The sequence below is a fragment of the Cenococcum geophilum genome (genome assembly GCF_001692895.1).
Source record: "Cenococcum geophilum 1.58 unplaced genomic scaffold K441scaffold_8, whole genome shotgun sequence".
In the NCBI taxonomy this organism is placed as follows: Eukaryota; Fungi; Ascomycota; class Dothideomycetes; order Gloniales; family Gloniaceae; genus Cenococcum; species Cenococcum geophilum.
The window spans coordinates 2,993,800-3,006,715 of record NW_027137566.1 but is presented as its reverse complement, the minus strand read 5'-3'; the positions used below and the strand labels follow the sequence as shown (position 1 = coordinate 3,006,715).

Genomic DNA, 12,916 nt, shown 5'->3' with positions numbered 1-12,916 from the left:
TTTAATGGAGTTAGGTGGGCGTGTCTAGTGCTGCTCGGTGTCCAATTCTTGCTTATGCGGTGACTTCTGCTCGGTATGAGGAATGGTGGCCTGGTTGGTGGCTGTGCAGGCTTCGTTTCAGTGGCTGAATGGCTGTGGCAGTGTGTTGCGGATGACTAAATGGAGCGATTGCCTCGAGTACGCTAAAATTGCAGTGCGGTGCGCGATTTTCCCTCGAATAGGGTTGTGTTATTTCCCACCCACCCTCAGCAAGCTGGATACCTCTCCAAACCAAGAAACCACTGATCACGCATAAGCTGCGATATTAGGAATTTATCTATAGCAAAATTAAGCAAGGTAGGTTACCTAAGTTTCAACTACATAAATGCAGCACGGTTCTATGCACAGTTCAAGAGTCGGTCTCGCCTACTATGGAGATGGCATTGTGCCAAAATCCAGTATCTACCGCCGGCCCGCTGGGAAAACATCTATCCACGCCTCATGAGAGCATAGTCCCCACCCCTGAACCCATCGGGATTGCTACCTAGAAGCTATCATCATCGTCACCGTCTTCATCATCTACGCCGTTACCAGCGCCTCCCGCCCCGNCATGTTTGTCGTCGTTTCCAAAGCCTGCGAACGAGTTGGCTCCGCCGCTGGAGGCCCCAGTAATTTGATAAATGCTTCGGCCCTAGCGGAAGCCTCCGCGAGTGACTCCTCCGCGAGCGGTCCGTTGGCCTAAAGCATTGCCTTGTCCTCGAGCGACCTCTTGACCTTGGCCCGCTTGCCCTCCGCCTCAAGGTCATACACCACGCGCGCCGCCTGCCCCGCACACCGCGCCTCGGCGTCGTGCGGCGCGCACCGGCTCAGACACCGCATCCCGATCTCGAAGTCTGGATACCGCTCCGCGCACTCGAGCCACCACGTCCCGCGCGCGTTCGCCGGGTCCGGGGCCGCATAGCGCAGCTACAGCCACTGGTGCGCGCAGAGCGAGACCGAGGAGGAGAGCGTGAAGGACGGGCGGCGCAGCTAGCAGGACCGCGCTGTGCAGACGTAAGGCGGGGCGCCGGCGCACGCTTTGGCGGCGAGGAAGCCGCGGGAGCTGGGGCGGGGGAGGGTCGCGCGGGGCGCGCGGAGTCGTAGGCGTCGTGCTGCGGATAAGCTGCTGCGGCAGGAGGAGGAGGAGAGGAGGAGGAGCTGGGGAGGAATCCAGAGGCTCCTCGGCGCCTGTGGAGGCGTCGTCGTCGCCTGCGACTGCCTTGATCGTCTCCCGGACTACGGGTCCGATGGGTCCTGGCCCGGTGGAAGCTGCTTGCCTCTCGAGCTCGCTGTCGTCGAGCGGCAGCTCGGGCTCGCCTGTGATGGTGTGGTCGCTGATGGCTAGCTGGTTTCCTTTCCAGACTGGCTGCTGGCCAATGCCCGCGCCGCGTCGGATGATCTGCTCGATTTGCCCCTCGATGTCGTAGCTGGTGGTATTACCGTTGGCGCTTGTTCTTTGGGCAGCGGGCGCGCATTAGATGGCGGCGCGGAAGTTGGGGTTAATGCTCTAGACGGGGTTTGGGGGGCCTATTTTAAGGCGTGGTTGGAGTTTAAGAATTTAGTTTTATTTGGGTTAGGAGTGTTAAGTTAGGAATTGTGACGTATAATGGATCCCGCTAATGAATTTAAAGAAAGCGGTAGGAGAATGTGAGAGTAGAGTATTAGAGGAATATAGAAAGGGAAGAGAGCGTGTGATAGGAGAAGGATTAGATATTAAGTATGAGTAAATTAGCTCGCCAGGAGCTGTAAATATATAGTGTTGCGGATATTAAATTAGCAGTACAGCGAAGAATTCGTGAAGAATTTGTGAAGGTGCGGGTAGGCAAGGATTTATGAACGCGCGAAGGAATATTAAGAAATTAGTAGGAAAGACCGGGAAAGGATCTAAACATGGCTTATGACTTCGAGGCATATTTCAACACTAGCAACTCCCCGAGGCTCGAACTCTCTCAAGGCGGGTACTGATCGGCTGATCAAAAACTTCTTTGTTATGACGAGAGCGACCGTGCCACTGAGCTGTGAATTTTGCTTTGATGTGGAAGGTTTTTCTCATCGTATCCAACCGCGCGGTAGTAGAATAATAGGACGTATACATAAAAAGGGATGAACAAAATTGCCCCAAAAAGAAATCTCCCCCGGACAGGATCTGCAATATTTATTAGTTCTGTTTGAAGGAAAAGTTTTTTTGACCTTACGAACCGAACTGTCGACCTTCCGGTTGATGTAGCAAGCTTAACAGCCGGACGCGCCACCGATTGCGCCACGGAGGAATTATTGAGCACAAGTTTTTGAACATTAAATATATTATTACAACTGAAAAAGATTTTTTGAATACTAATGCAGACGCTTTCGTCATGCCTTCCCCGGCAGCACCTCTATGATACTCTAGATAGTCTAGCGAGGGCATATATTCAAAGCTTTGCTCGAACCCTATTTATTGAGGAACAACACCCAGGTGTTGTGGCCTTTCTTCTTAGTGTCGCCAAAGCATCAGGTTATTCGCTGAGGCCAGTACGTTGCTCCCATATTTAAGCCAGCGATTTCTGTCCTCCATTTTTTCCATTGCCCTAGTTAGCCCGATCCTGCCGAACGCCTACCCACCGACCGTCTTCAGCGTTTACGAGGGCTGGAGCCTCACCTCAGATGCCTAGCCAAACGTAGAGACCAAAGTAAGTTTCTTATTACTAAATATTATTAGGAATATTACGAGCTCCTTAGCCGCTAATAGAGACTTTATATCCTTAAGGCTACCGTACTCCTATAGCTAATTAAGGGGCTTCTTAAATACCTTAAGCTTTATCCGGGTAACGCTTAGAAGTCGTGCCTTATAGCTAGAGTAATTGCGTTGTCTACCTTGTGCCTCGCCATATATTAGTATACTAGGTACGAACGCCACGCGGGGGGAGAATTATCGCGATCATAAAAGTTAGAATAAGGGCGTCATAAAATACGTGTAGTTGTGACCGCAGTAGCGTCGCGGTTGGGGTGGGTAGATTGCCATATCACGAGGAGTCGTTAATCGGGCGAAGCTTTAGATTTAATCCGGAGTTTAAAGAAGGAGCTTTAAGATCTAGATGTGAACTGACACTAAGACCTTAATTTAGATTCTATATACGGTATAGCTTGCGGATTTGACGCGCTTGCCGATCTGGAGGAGCTTCAGATTAGAAAGTCGTCAGATTGACCGAATGATCGTCACAATCAGATTTGAGCTTCGGATAGTTTCTATTCTGGAGCCTCCAGATTCAATCTGAAGTCGCAACCGAACGTTCCCTAAAACAGGTAGAAGAGTACATAAATCTAAACTACCAAATCCACTAATAGCCCCACCAAGACAGTAAAATACAAGAACGTACAACTGTAACTCCTACTATTTAACCCATTTCACCTCTTCTTCATCAGCAACCCCCTCCACCTCCACCGCCGCCGCCATCTCCGCCTCCGCCCCCGCCTCCGCCTCCGCCATCACCGCCAAACCATCCACCTCCTCCACCACCGTCACCGCCATAGTAGCCTCCGCTGGCGTAAGCGCCACCTCCGCCATAACGGCGCCCGCGGCGTTGTCGCTGCTTCATGGGTGGCGGGTAGTCGCTTTGGTATTTAGAGGATGTGCAGCCCATTTTGAAAGATGCGGTAGAGTGTCTACGAAGCGTGAGAGAGTGATTTTTAAAAATGGTTGTGGATAGAAGTCGTACTTTGTGATTAGTTTGGTGTGCGCAATAGTATGCTTAAATAGATTCTCGCCTTAGGAAAGATATTCGGATATCCAATCGAATTGCGGTGATAGGACAAGAGGGCGGTCGGCTTCCTCAACGTTAAACCTATGGAAGGTTTGCAGAGAAAGTGGATATAGAGGATATGTTTGTCCGAATGAATGCCATATACAAACCACCGTCCTAGCAGGGTATTTATCCTGTCTGCTCCACACCTTCTCCAAAACCCATTTCGTCAGCTAGGATCTCGCCAAACGCCAACTCCGCCTCGCACATGCCCGGTGCTCATCTCACCACATCTCAAACAACCTAAACGAGCGTTACGAGCGTGGCTGAGCCTGCCACACAGCCTTAACGTCATCCGGAACGAGGCCCTCGCACAATGCAAACGGTTGCGGTGTGGTGGCGCGCAAGGCTGAGTAACAGGATTGTCTTGAAGGATCTCTTGGCCTGTGCTGGGCCTATCTCATAAATCAGACACTCCGTAGTAGAATTTTAACCCAACTCAGTTAGTTAGATTAGCACGTGCTCATATCTGCTCCCTGTACTCTAGAACGGAGCGTCTAAGAGCTTATAGGTGTCTGTGAGGTGACAAGCTCTGCATCACCCAGCCACCAGACAAACCTGCAAAAGGTAAGCAAGTGACTGGCAAGTTGCTAGGCACCCTGGGTGTGTGCCTGGCGGCCTGGTTGGCGGTGGTCGCACGTGATGGCTGCCGAACAACGTCATTCGGCACTGCTGGTCGCTACCCAGACGGGGATTTTTGCCGGAGGAACTGGATTGCAGATTTAGGATTATGCGATGTGAGGTAGGAGTGGGGGAATTAAATTCCTTTGTGAGAGGTCAGTTCATTCAGGAACAGGCGTGTTGGGAGTGCGCCAAGATGCGCGGGAATATTTCTTAAAAGGGTTACTTGACTTTGTACTTTGTACGCGTGGTTACAGCTGCGGCTGGGGAACGGACTTCAGTTCTTGTCACGGCATGTGCAAGATGTCTAAGAGAGGTAAAAAATGCCTTGCAGTATCTTTTCGCTAATTACAGGTCTAGATTGGCTATAGAGGTAGAGGCTCTCTAGCCAAGAGATTTCTACTCGCGCAGTTTGTAGCGCATTGACGGCCCGGAAATTCTACCCTATATGAGGGGCAAACAGTCTATTTACGTGACAGTGACAAGTGCGAGTATACCCATCCACCTCCCAGCGCGAGGGTGATTCCGCAGATTTCTTTTGGTGAGAGGATCGTTCCCTCGCTATACCACCCGAAGGACAGGATGAGAATGGTTTTAAGGTGGCCAACGACATTGAACTAGATGGAATAGAAGAGTCAGCTTCATTTCATTTGCCTGGTGGTCGTACATATTGCCTTACGGTCAATGCGGATGTCCTTCCGATTATGAGAAATTGAGATAGGTTGAACAGACTCGCCATTGTGCCAGATGCAAGCAATGACCAAAGAACATCATTAGGAACAGCGCCTATCAGGAGAGTCAGTGATGAAAATCATGAAGCCATCACATATAGGCTTAAAACTTACGGATGTCTGGTACCGCATCGAAAAATGGTACGAAAGGAATTAGAAGCAAGACGGAGAGCGGCGCTTGGTTTAGTAGGAGTTGCTGAGGCGAGACATCAAAATCTTCTATCTTCTTTCCAATCCAGATCTGATACAAAGCCGTAGCGGTAAACGCCATGACGGCAACGACTACTCCAAACAGCTGCGTTCCGGCTGAACTCCGAACGGTTAATGCAACACCGATGCATATAGCAAAAATGGCTATTAACATATAGCGCGTGATTGTCTTCCTGAAGAGCACGAAATTGAGTAGTACGACACAAGGCGTTGTCATAACTTTAGCCAGCTGGTAGAAACCAATCGAGTTGTACGTCAAACTGAGGTTGCCAAGGATCACATAGGCAGCAAAGAATGCGCAGACGGGAGCCAGATCCCATGGAGACAGCCGGATAGCGTTGAAGGCTCTGAAAGGAGACCTTGTCGCGACGTAGAGTACAGTAGCCGTGGCGGCAAAGTGCCACATCACAACAAGCAGCTGGCACGAGTGCAGTTGCGCATCATTGAACACACTGGAAGCGCTCAGTACTTTCCGGATCGGGCTATATAATCCAGCAGAAACTCACCGTTTGGTACAGAATATTAGTCCCAATGTGGCGACCGTATTCAGTAGGATCCATAATGCAGTGATGAGTTGCTCTTTGACCGGTGATGGGGTAGGGACATCCGGCTTCTCCCATTGGGGCAACGATGTCGAAGACCTTGGCGACACCTCATCTACGGCCAGCTCTATCGATGGGTGTTTTTCTTCTTCACGGATGTGTCAGTGCTTCCAGCTCGGGACTCCGTTAGGCCACATGAGCTCCACTTACCCATCGGAAATTCGTGGGCGGGGAAGCGAAAAGTAGAACGTAAGGTCAGTTCCTGCTAGGCCGACATAATAATCTTTGAGTGATTTGCCTGTATGAATGAGTACTTTACGAGCAGAGGTCAATGATCGCCAACGGGAGAAGTTCTGTAGAGGAGGTACGGGGGATATAATGAGACGAAATTACACGCTCCGAGGTTCCACGCTTACGCGAAAGGTAGGGGTGTGCGCTCAATAATAAGAGACGAGAAACCTTCAAAGGGATTCGGGAAACTCACAGTGATATAGAGTTGCTTTTGTGGCAAAGGCGTCCTTTGTCCGGCGTCAACGGAGTTGCAACCTCATATCGAAAGAGAGGTACGGAAGACGTGGAGGAAAGTACGGAGGACGTGGAGGAAAGCACGGCGTCAGGGGAGGCAGTGCAGTATTGAGGTGCCCCTTGCGGCGTAGTGTCTTGGCACTCAGCTGAACCTCACCTCAGCCTTCAATCTCACCGAAACAATATGTGCCATGATTTGAGTTCTTTGGATTATGCATAAATGGTTCTTAGAGTTAACGACTGCTCGGAGATGGCAAGGCTGTATGCACGCCATGATAAAGATCAATGGCGACGCTTCCTGGCAAGTAAAAAGAGGCCAAGGCTGGAAGCCTTGTTATTAACAGAGACCGGCAGAACATCACACACGAGGAAGCTCAAGATCTTATCTCTACTGTGAACAGGTGGACTGATATGCCTCCAAATAAAAAGGTGGAACTTAGGCAGCGTGTGAATGAGCTGCTAGACTCCGAGGATATCCCTCAAGTAGACTCTGATATTATGAATTGGCGCATGCCAAAAGCCTTTAAGAAAATTGCTAGTTAGTTATCTCTATAAGGATGGTCAGTATAGTGTCACTTAATTGAATTTCAGGATCTGGAGATACGCCATCCCCGGGAGAAGCCAGCCGATCAGTCAATCAGCCTGAGGCACGCCAGCTGCCGTGGGATCCTGTAAGGGATAGTATGCAAGGATAAGTGGCTGGTGGTACAAAACGCGACAAGGTGTTGGCCAGGAACGAATTTGCTACGAGCATCTGGAATTGACAGGAAAGAAGCGATTGCTGCTGCCGTGACTTGAAACGTCTTGTAAAGAAAGAAAGGAATGTAGTTGCTTCTTAGCGGTAAGAATCTGCAACATCTGCAATATGGCCTTCTTCAAGTGCTATGACAGAGCACGCAGCATTGTGGTTTCTACTTATCCTGATCGATCTAATATTCTTAGCATTCCTCGTTTCCGTCTAATTTGCCTGTCTCCACATACCCTACTTATCGATGAATACCCAGATCTTCTAAATTTCTCGACTTCAAAACACGAGCTAAACCGTTGCCCGACACATCCTCATGGCGGTGAAACGGGAGACTCGAGTCCTTATTGCTGGAGCAGTCGTCATTTCTCTTCTCATCTGCGTCCTTGGCTTGCGACAAGAACTAGCGCTTTGGACCTATAGACATCCACGCCGCCGCTAAAAACGTTTGGGCACCGATGAAAGGTGCTACTCGGAGGCCACCGAAGCACAGTATACCTCATCCTCTAGAGCGCAAGGAAAGACTAGCTTATGTCACTTGGCTCTCCAGTACCGTTTCAGGCCCGGACAAAGATAACTTTAATGACGGCTACATCGTTGCAACGCATATCCTGGTGTACCAACTCCTCCATACCCCCAAAACCCGGACCAACAAATCCATAGACGTCGTTGTCGTTGTCGTCGTCGTCGTAACACCCGACGTCTCCGAATCACGACGGAAGCGGCTCCGAAAGACTGGCCATCGTCCCACCCATAGAATTCCTGTACGCAGACAGCGACTAACTGCGTTCCATGAACGGGCGCTAGCGCGACATTATGTCTAAGCTTCGTGCTTCGTGTGTGTGAATTAACGGAATATTCTCGGATACTGATGCTGGATGGCGATACGATATTACCGCGATCATTGGACAGCATCTTCAACGGTCCTGGTGCAAATATTGTCAATACTTTGCACAATGCCACACACTTGGATGATAGAGGAATGCTCCCGTCTCAGTACCTTCTTGCCAGCATGGGTGAAATACCCGGTCCAGACCATAAATATCCTGACTAGGACGACTTCCACTAGGACGGGTATGGGAGGTTCTGTGCCGGTTTCTTCCTGATAAGTCCTAGCAAAGAGATCTTCAATCATTATAAGACAGTGCTGGATATCGAGGGACGATTCGATTCACTCTTGGTGGAGCAGAAATTGCTCAATTATACTCACCACTGGTCAGGCTATGCCATATAGGGAAATAGAATCAACATGGAATATCAGATCGGTGAACGACAACGATTTCGATCAAGGGGTAGCAAGTGCGCATGAGAAATGGTGGGACTATCCGGTAAGCGGCAACGAAAAGCTGCATGATCACTTCATGAGGGTATTATCAGGCATTTCACGACGACAGTACGTGTTATCCCACGGACTTGCTCAAATAACACATTGAATCAGGCATCGTGTCTGGTGATAATTGCTGGTATCTACTAGTTGTCGTGCTCGCTAGAGACAGTATTCCCTGAAAAAGCACTCATTTGGTAGGCTCAGAGCGCTTTTACTTTACAATAGTTAATCGAACCAACTAGATATCTGCCACGCCTAGCCTAACTAATCAAGGACAAGCAATCTTTTATTCGTGCGGAGGATTCTCAAGTTCTCACTGCGGCACAGTTTAGGTTCAAAAGGCTTCCAGGCTATCCGAATCAGGCAAACCACGATATCAGAGCGCAGCCCCAACCCGATCTACCAAACGAATTATACCGGCTTAAGGGTCGGTGTGCGGGATCACAAATTCAAATTTTCCAGCATAACCACCCTCTGGTCCCTCCCTCCCTCCTCTCTTTCTTCATCCTCTGCTTACACCAACAGTGAGAGGCAGCCGTCTGCCCAGCTACAATTACACCGTGGATAACTGCTCAGACCAAACAAACAATACCGTACCAACACTCAGAAGGCCTTGCTTCTTCTCTCTTTTCCATTTTTCTTCCCCTCGAGAGCTAAACATCGCCTCCTCTCAGGAATTGAAACCAGCCGCTCTGCCATGTCAGGGGACTACTACCACCTCTTTCTCTCCAACACGAAAAGCAACCTACCTTAACCCCACTGAAATGCTCTCCAATAGTTCCAAAATGCCTCCCTTCCCCTTATCCGTGACCCTCAAGCGGGTCAGCTCCCCAGAGGTCCTCGACACCTACTAGAGCCAACAGCGCAAGCGTCCCGCACTCCGAGAAACGGACCCAATGGCTCCAACCACTCGACGAGAAATCGAAGAAGACTGCAACCCCGGCCCTGAATTTCCTCAGCGGGCCAATCCGCAGCTTCCTCAACACGACCGCCAGCAAGCTGGTCCTCCAAAGCCGCGCACTTCGCCTCCGCGACGAACTTCCCAAAATCTTTTTCAAGTTCGCCGAAAACTTATCTGTGCCGGACGAGAACCCTCAAAGCAACAAGGTTCCGGAACAGCCTGCGCCGGCGGAAGGAGGTGGCCATGGCGGCGTGGATCGCGGAGCTTCAAGGCATATTGGGCCGTGCGAGCGGCGGGTGGGGCGTCTCACAGATACTGAGGACCGAAGCTTGTAACGCTCCGGGTGATGCAGGCGGAGAATGCGCAGGAGGCGGCTGTGGCGAGGCAGGCTGGTTCTCTGCTGGGAGCTGGTTCGCCGCTGGTTGCTCTTTCGGCTCAGGAAGTGTCTCAGGCTGCTGGAGCGAGTTGGCCTTCGGACGACCCGCAAGATGACGAGGTTGAGCTTGAGGAGGGTGAGATAATCAAAGCTGTGGAGGATGGTGATGATGCTAACTTGGATCAAGTGTTGATTCCAGTGCTTTAATCTATGTTCAATATTGAACGTTTAATATTCAATATATTCAATATTGAGTATATTTTAAGAAGGTAAAGTTTATAACCTTATTATTTATATCCGCTCCTTAAAGTTATATTAGAATCAGTTTAAAGTTATATCTAGAAGATCTATTCCTATAGATAAGAATATATATTAGAACTTATAGTTTATAGCCCTTAACGCTATTAAATAGGAGAAAGTTTAATTAGTAATTAACGTCTATATAACCAACTAGTATAAGGAAGTAAAAGACGACTACCTTATACTAAAGGACTAGAAAATTGTTAATAAAATATACTCCTTACTATAACCGTTCTATAAGGTTACTTTAATAAATTAAGGTAACTTCTTATTAATTAACTAGACGTTATATACAATAGATCTACTTATTAAGTGCCACGAGCGTTTAAATATAAGTTTTTTTTAAATACCTTAAAGGCCTTGCTGTAACGAAGCCTTATAGTAGGGACTACGGTGGACTTGTTAATGGGCTAGGTATATAGGTATTGCAAGTAAGTCGACAACGTAATAACAACTGGTGGAGTGGTTGCCTAACAGATTAACTCTAATTATATTCTAAGAATCACTATAAGGAAGGAACTATCTAGGTAGGGACTAAGGGTCCTTAAATACACAACCGTACTCCTATGAAATCCTCCTTGTACGTGATGTACGTCTTATATATAAGGTACGTGAGTTCCCTTTATTCCTTACGTTCCTCTCGTAGCACCTTATATGACCTTAGTTACCATTCTTTATCACATAGTTTCACGGGTTCCATCCTAAACTGTGCTTATATTAACTAACTAGCTTCTTCCAACTTCTCTCTAAGTAGTCGTAATATTATACTTAAAGCGTCCGTAATACTATCTCCCTCCTCTTTATCTTCGTCCTTAAAGATACCTAATATCTTTAAGTTGTTTACTAGAGGTATAATATCCGTCTAATTAATTTAGTTAATATTGTTACTTATAATACCTAAAGCTTCTTCTTCTTTATACGCGCAACGTTATGCTCGCACTATTGCTATAATATTATCGCTTAGTAAAATAATACTATCTCCGTGTTCTTATTGCTTAAAGGAGGGATTAGTGTATGTTACGCTAGCGAGTCCTTTATCTTAGCAACCCTCCTCTTATTTAGAGTATACTAAAGTAAATATTTAATCGTCTTGTGATATTTGTTTTACTTCTAACGCTAAGTATACGCATCCTATAACTCTTAATAGTCTTTAAGTTCCCTAAGTAATTTATTATAGGGTTTTATATTTAATCTACTGCTATAAAGCTTAATAGTAACCTGGCGTAGGCCCTTACTAAGCTTAAATGTTCTTAGAATACGGAACAGAAGGCTCTAGATGCTTACATTACAGCGTCTACCCATCTACTTCGTCTTAAAAAAGTGCGTAAGAAGGTCTATTTTAAGGAGTAGAAACTTATAGAATAAGGTCTATAGGAACTTAGTAATAAAAGAATAGATTCTCTTCTAATAGAGAAGGAAATAACTCTAAGTAGTTCGGCAGTCGCTCTTCCTGGGTCCCCTTTAGGTGGCTCGTTCTTTAGCGATTTCTCTTTATTAATATTACCTGACCTTTTCTCTTTTAATACTCCTATACCTTTCCTATAGCGTTCTTTAGATTCTCTAGTGGCTTCTAGGTAGTCTTGTTATAGCCTATTTACTTTACTTCGTACTATGTTTTATTGTCTACGTCCTTATAACTAACGATCTTTAAAACTTACTATTTGTCTTCTTCTTATCCTCTATACATATCTGCCTTATAAACTAGTGGCTTAATATTTCCGTATACTAGCTCTAGCATTGCGATATACTATATAGGGTAGATCTTTATTTTAACTGGTAGGTTTAACTTAAATATAACCAATAAAATCCTTTATATAATTTTAAAAGGTCCTAATCTAACGTAGTCCAACTTCTTGCTTAGTCGTTAACTCTTAAAATTTTTGTATAGTAGCTATACTTTATCTCCCTCCTTAAGATCTAGTCCCTTAGATCTCTTAGCATTATAGTACTTTTTTATTCTTTACTATACCACCTTAGCTATTTCCGTAAGGTTTGCATAAAGATTTATTAAAGTCTCTATTCTTTATTTAGCTCTACTACTCATTTTCTTTACTTAACGTGGCGATAATAATATTCTTGGTTTATATCTATAATTCGCCTTAAATAGTAACGTACCTATTCCTTCTTGTAGTGTTGCATTATATATAAACTATATAACTGGTAATAGCGATACCTAATTATTCTATACGTGATTAATATAATGCCTTAGATACTACTCTAGTGTCTAATTTAATCTTTCCGTTTAACCGTCTATCTATAGATAATATGCGGTAGAAGTTACTGCTTAAACTCCTTATTCTGCCAAGAATACCTCTTAGAATGCTACTACAAATCTTAAATCTCTATCCGATATGATTTTACTTAATGCTTTATATCTTACGAACACTTCTTTAATATAGATTCTAGCGACATCTTCCGCTAATATTTCTTCCGTATAGGCTATAAAGTATCCCTACTTCGTAAGCTTATCTATTATTACTAAGATTATGTTATAATCTTGTCCGGTAATAGGATCTTTTAATTTTAGTAACTTAATAATAAAGTCCTATAATATGACCTCCTATGGTCTCTCTGGTGTTTTAATAGGTTATAGCCCTCTATACGGCTTATNCCTNNTTAGTTTATTNCTTTAGTAATNTANATACTNNTTAGTNACNNTTCTAGCTATNNTNTAGATTTTATNAATAATATACTCCTCCTAGAGTCTTAACACTAAGCCCGTAGCTCCATTATATCCTTAAGTTAGTCTTTTATAAAAGTCCTCTATAAATTACTCTACTATGCTTCTTAGGATGTACTTTACCTCTCGATTTTCATATATGTCTAACTATAGGTCTTTTA

At 46.1% G+C, this 12,916-nt stretch overlaps 5 protein-coding genes across 5 annotated transcripts; 2 read left to right on the top strand and 3 right to left on the bottom strand.

The window, feature by feature from the left end:
* The first annotated feature begins 47 nt into the window (after window positions 1-47).
* Window positions 48-431, top strand: K441DRAFT_344488 (uncharacterized protein). The gene has a single exon (XM_067641285.1). It carries the CDS (start codon window positions 83-85, stop codon window positions 293-295), a length of 213 nt encoding a protein of 70 aa, XP_067507647.1. The 5' UTR covers window positions 48-82; the 3' UTR covers window positions 296-431.
* K441DRAFT_693947 (uncharacterized protein) lies at window positions 253-2,314 on the bottom strand (the record flags this gene model as incomplete). The annotated part of the gene is made up of 3 exons (XM_067652685.1): window positions 253-635; window positions 813-1,466; window positions 2,214-2,314. The coding sequence occupies 3 exons, from the start codon at window positions 2,312-2,314 to the stop codon at window positions 524-526; spliced, it is 867 nt and encodes a 288-aa protein (XP_067507646.1). The 3' UTR covers window positions 253-523.
* A 1,064-nt stretch (window positions 2,315-3,378) lies between these two features.
* Window positions 3,379-4,108, bottom strand: K441DRAFT_655097 (uncharacterized protein). The gene is made up of 2 exons (XM_067647787.1): window positions 3,714-4,108; window positions 3,379-3,660 (listed from the first exon to the last, which is right to left on the bottom strand). Exon 2 carries the CDS (start codon window positions 3,636-3,638, stop codon window positions 3,417-3,419), a length of 222 nt encoding a protein of 73 aa, XP_067507645.1. The 5' UTR covers window positions 3,639-3,660; window positions 3,714-4,108; the 3' UTR covers window positions 3,379-3,416.
* A 774-nt stretch (window positions 4,109-4,882) lies between these two features.
* K441DRAFT_674773 (TPT-domain-containing protein) lies at window positions 4,883-6,115 on the bottom strand (the record flags this gene model as incomplete). Its single annotated transcript, XM_067650792.1, has 5 exons — window positions 4,883-5,035; window positions 5,098-5,204; window positions 5,264-5,811; window positions 5,866-6,049; window positions 6,112-6,115. The coding sequence occupies 5 exons, from the start codon at window positions 6,113-6,115 to the stop codon at window positions 4,883-4,885; spliced, it is 996 nt and encodes a 331-aa protein (XP_067507644.1).
* A 470-nt stretch (window positions 6,116-6,585) lies between these two features.
* Window positions 6,586-7,375, top strand: K441DRAFT_344388 (uncharacterized protein). Its single transcript, XM_067641284.1, has 3 exons — window positions 6,586-6,727; window positions 6,781-6,964; window positions 7,018-7,375. The coding sequence occupies exons 1-3, from the start codon at window positions 6,647-6,649 to the stop codon at window positions 7,119-7,121; spliced, it is 369 nt and encodes a 122-aa protein (XP_067507643.1). The 5' UTR covers window positions 6,586-6,646; the 3' UTR covers window positions 7,122-7,375.
* Window positions 7,376-12,916: the final 5,541 nt, after the last annotated feature.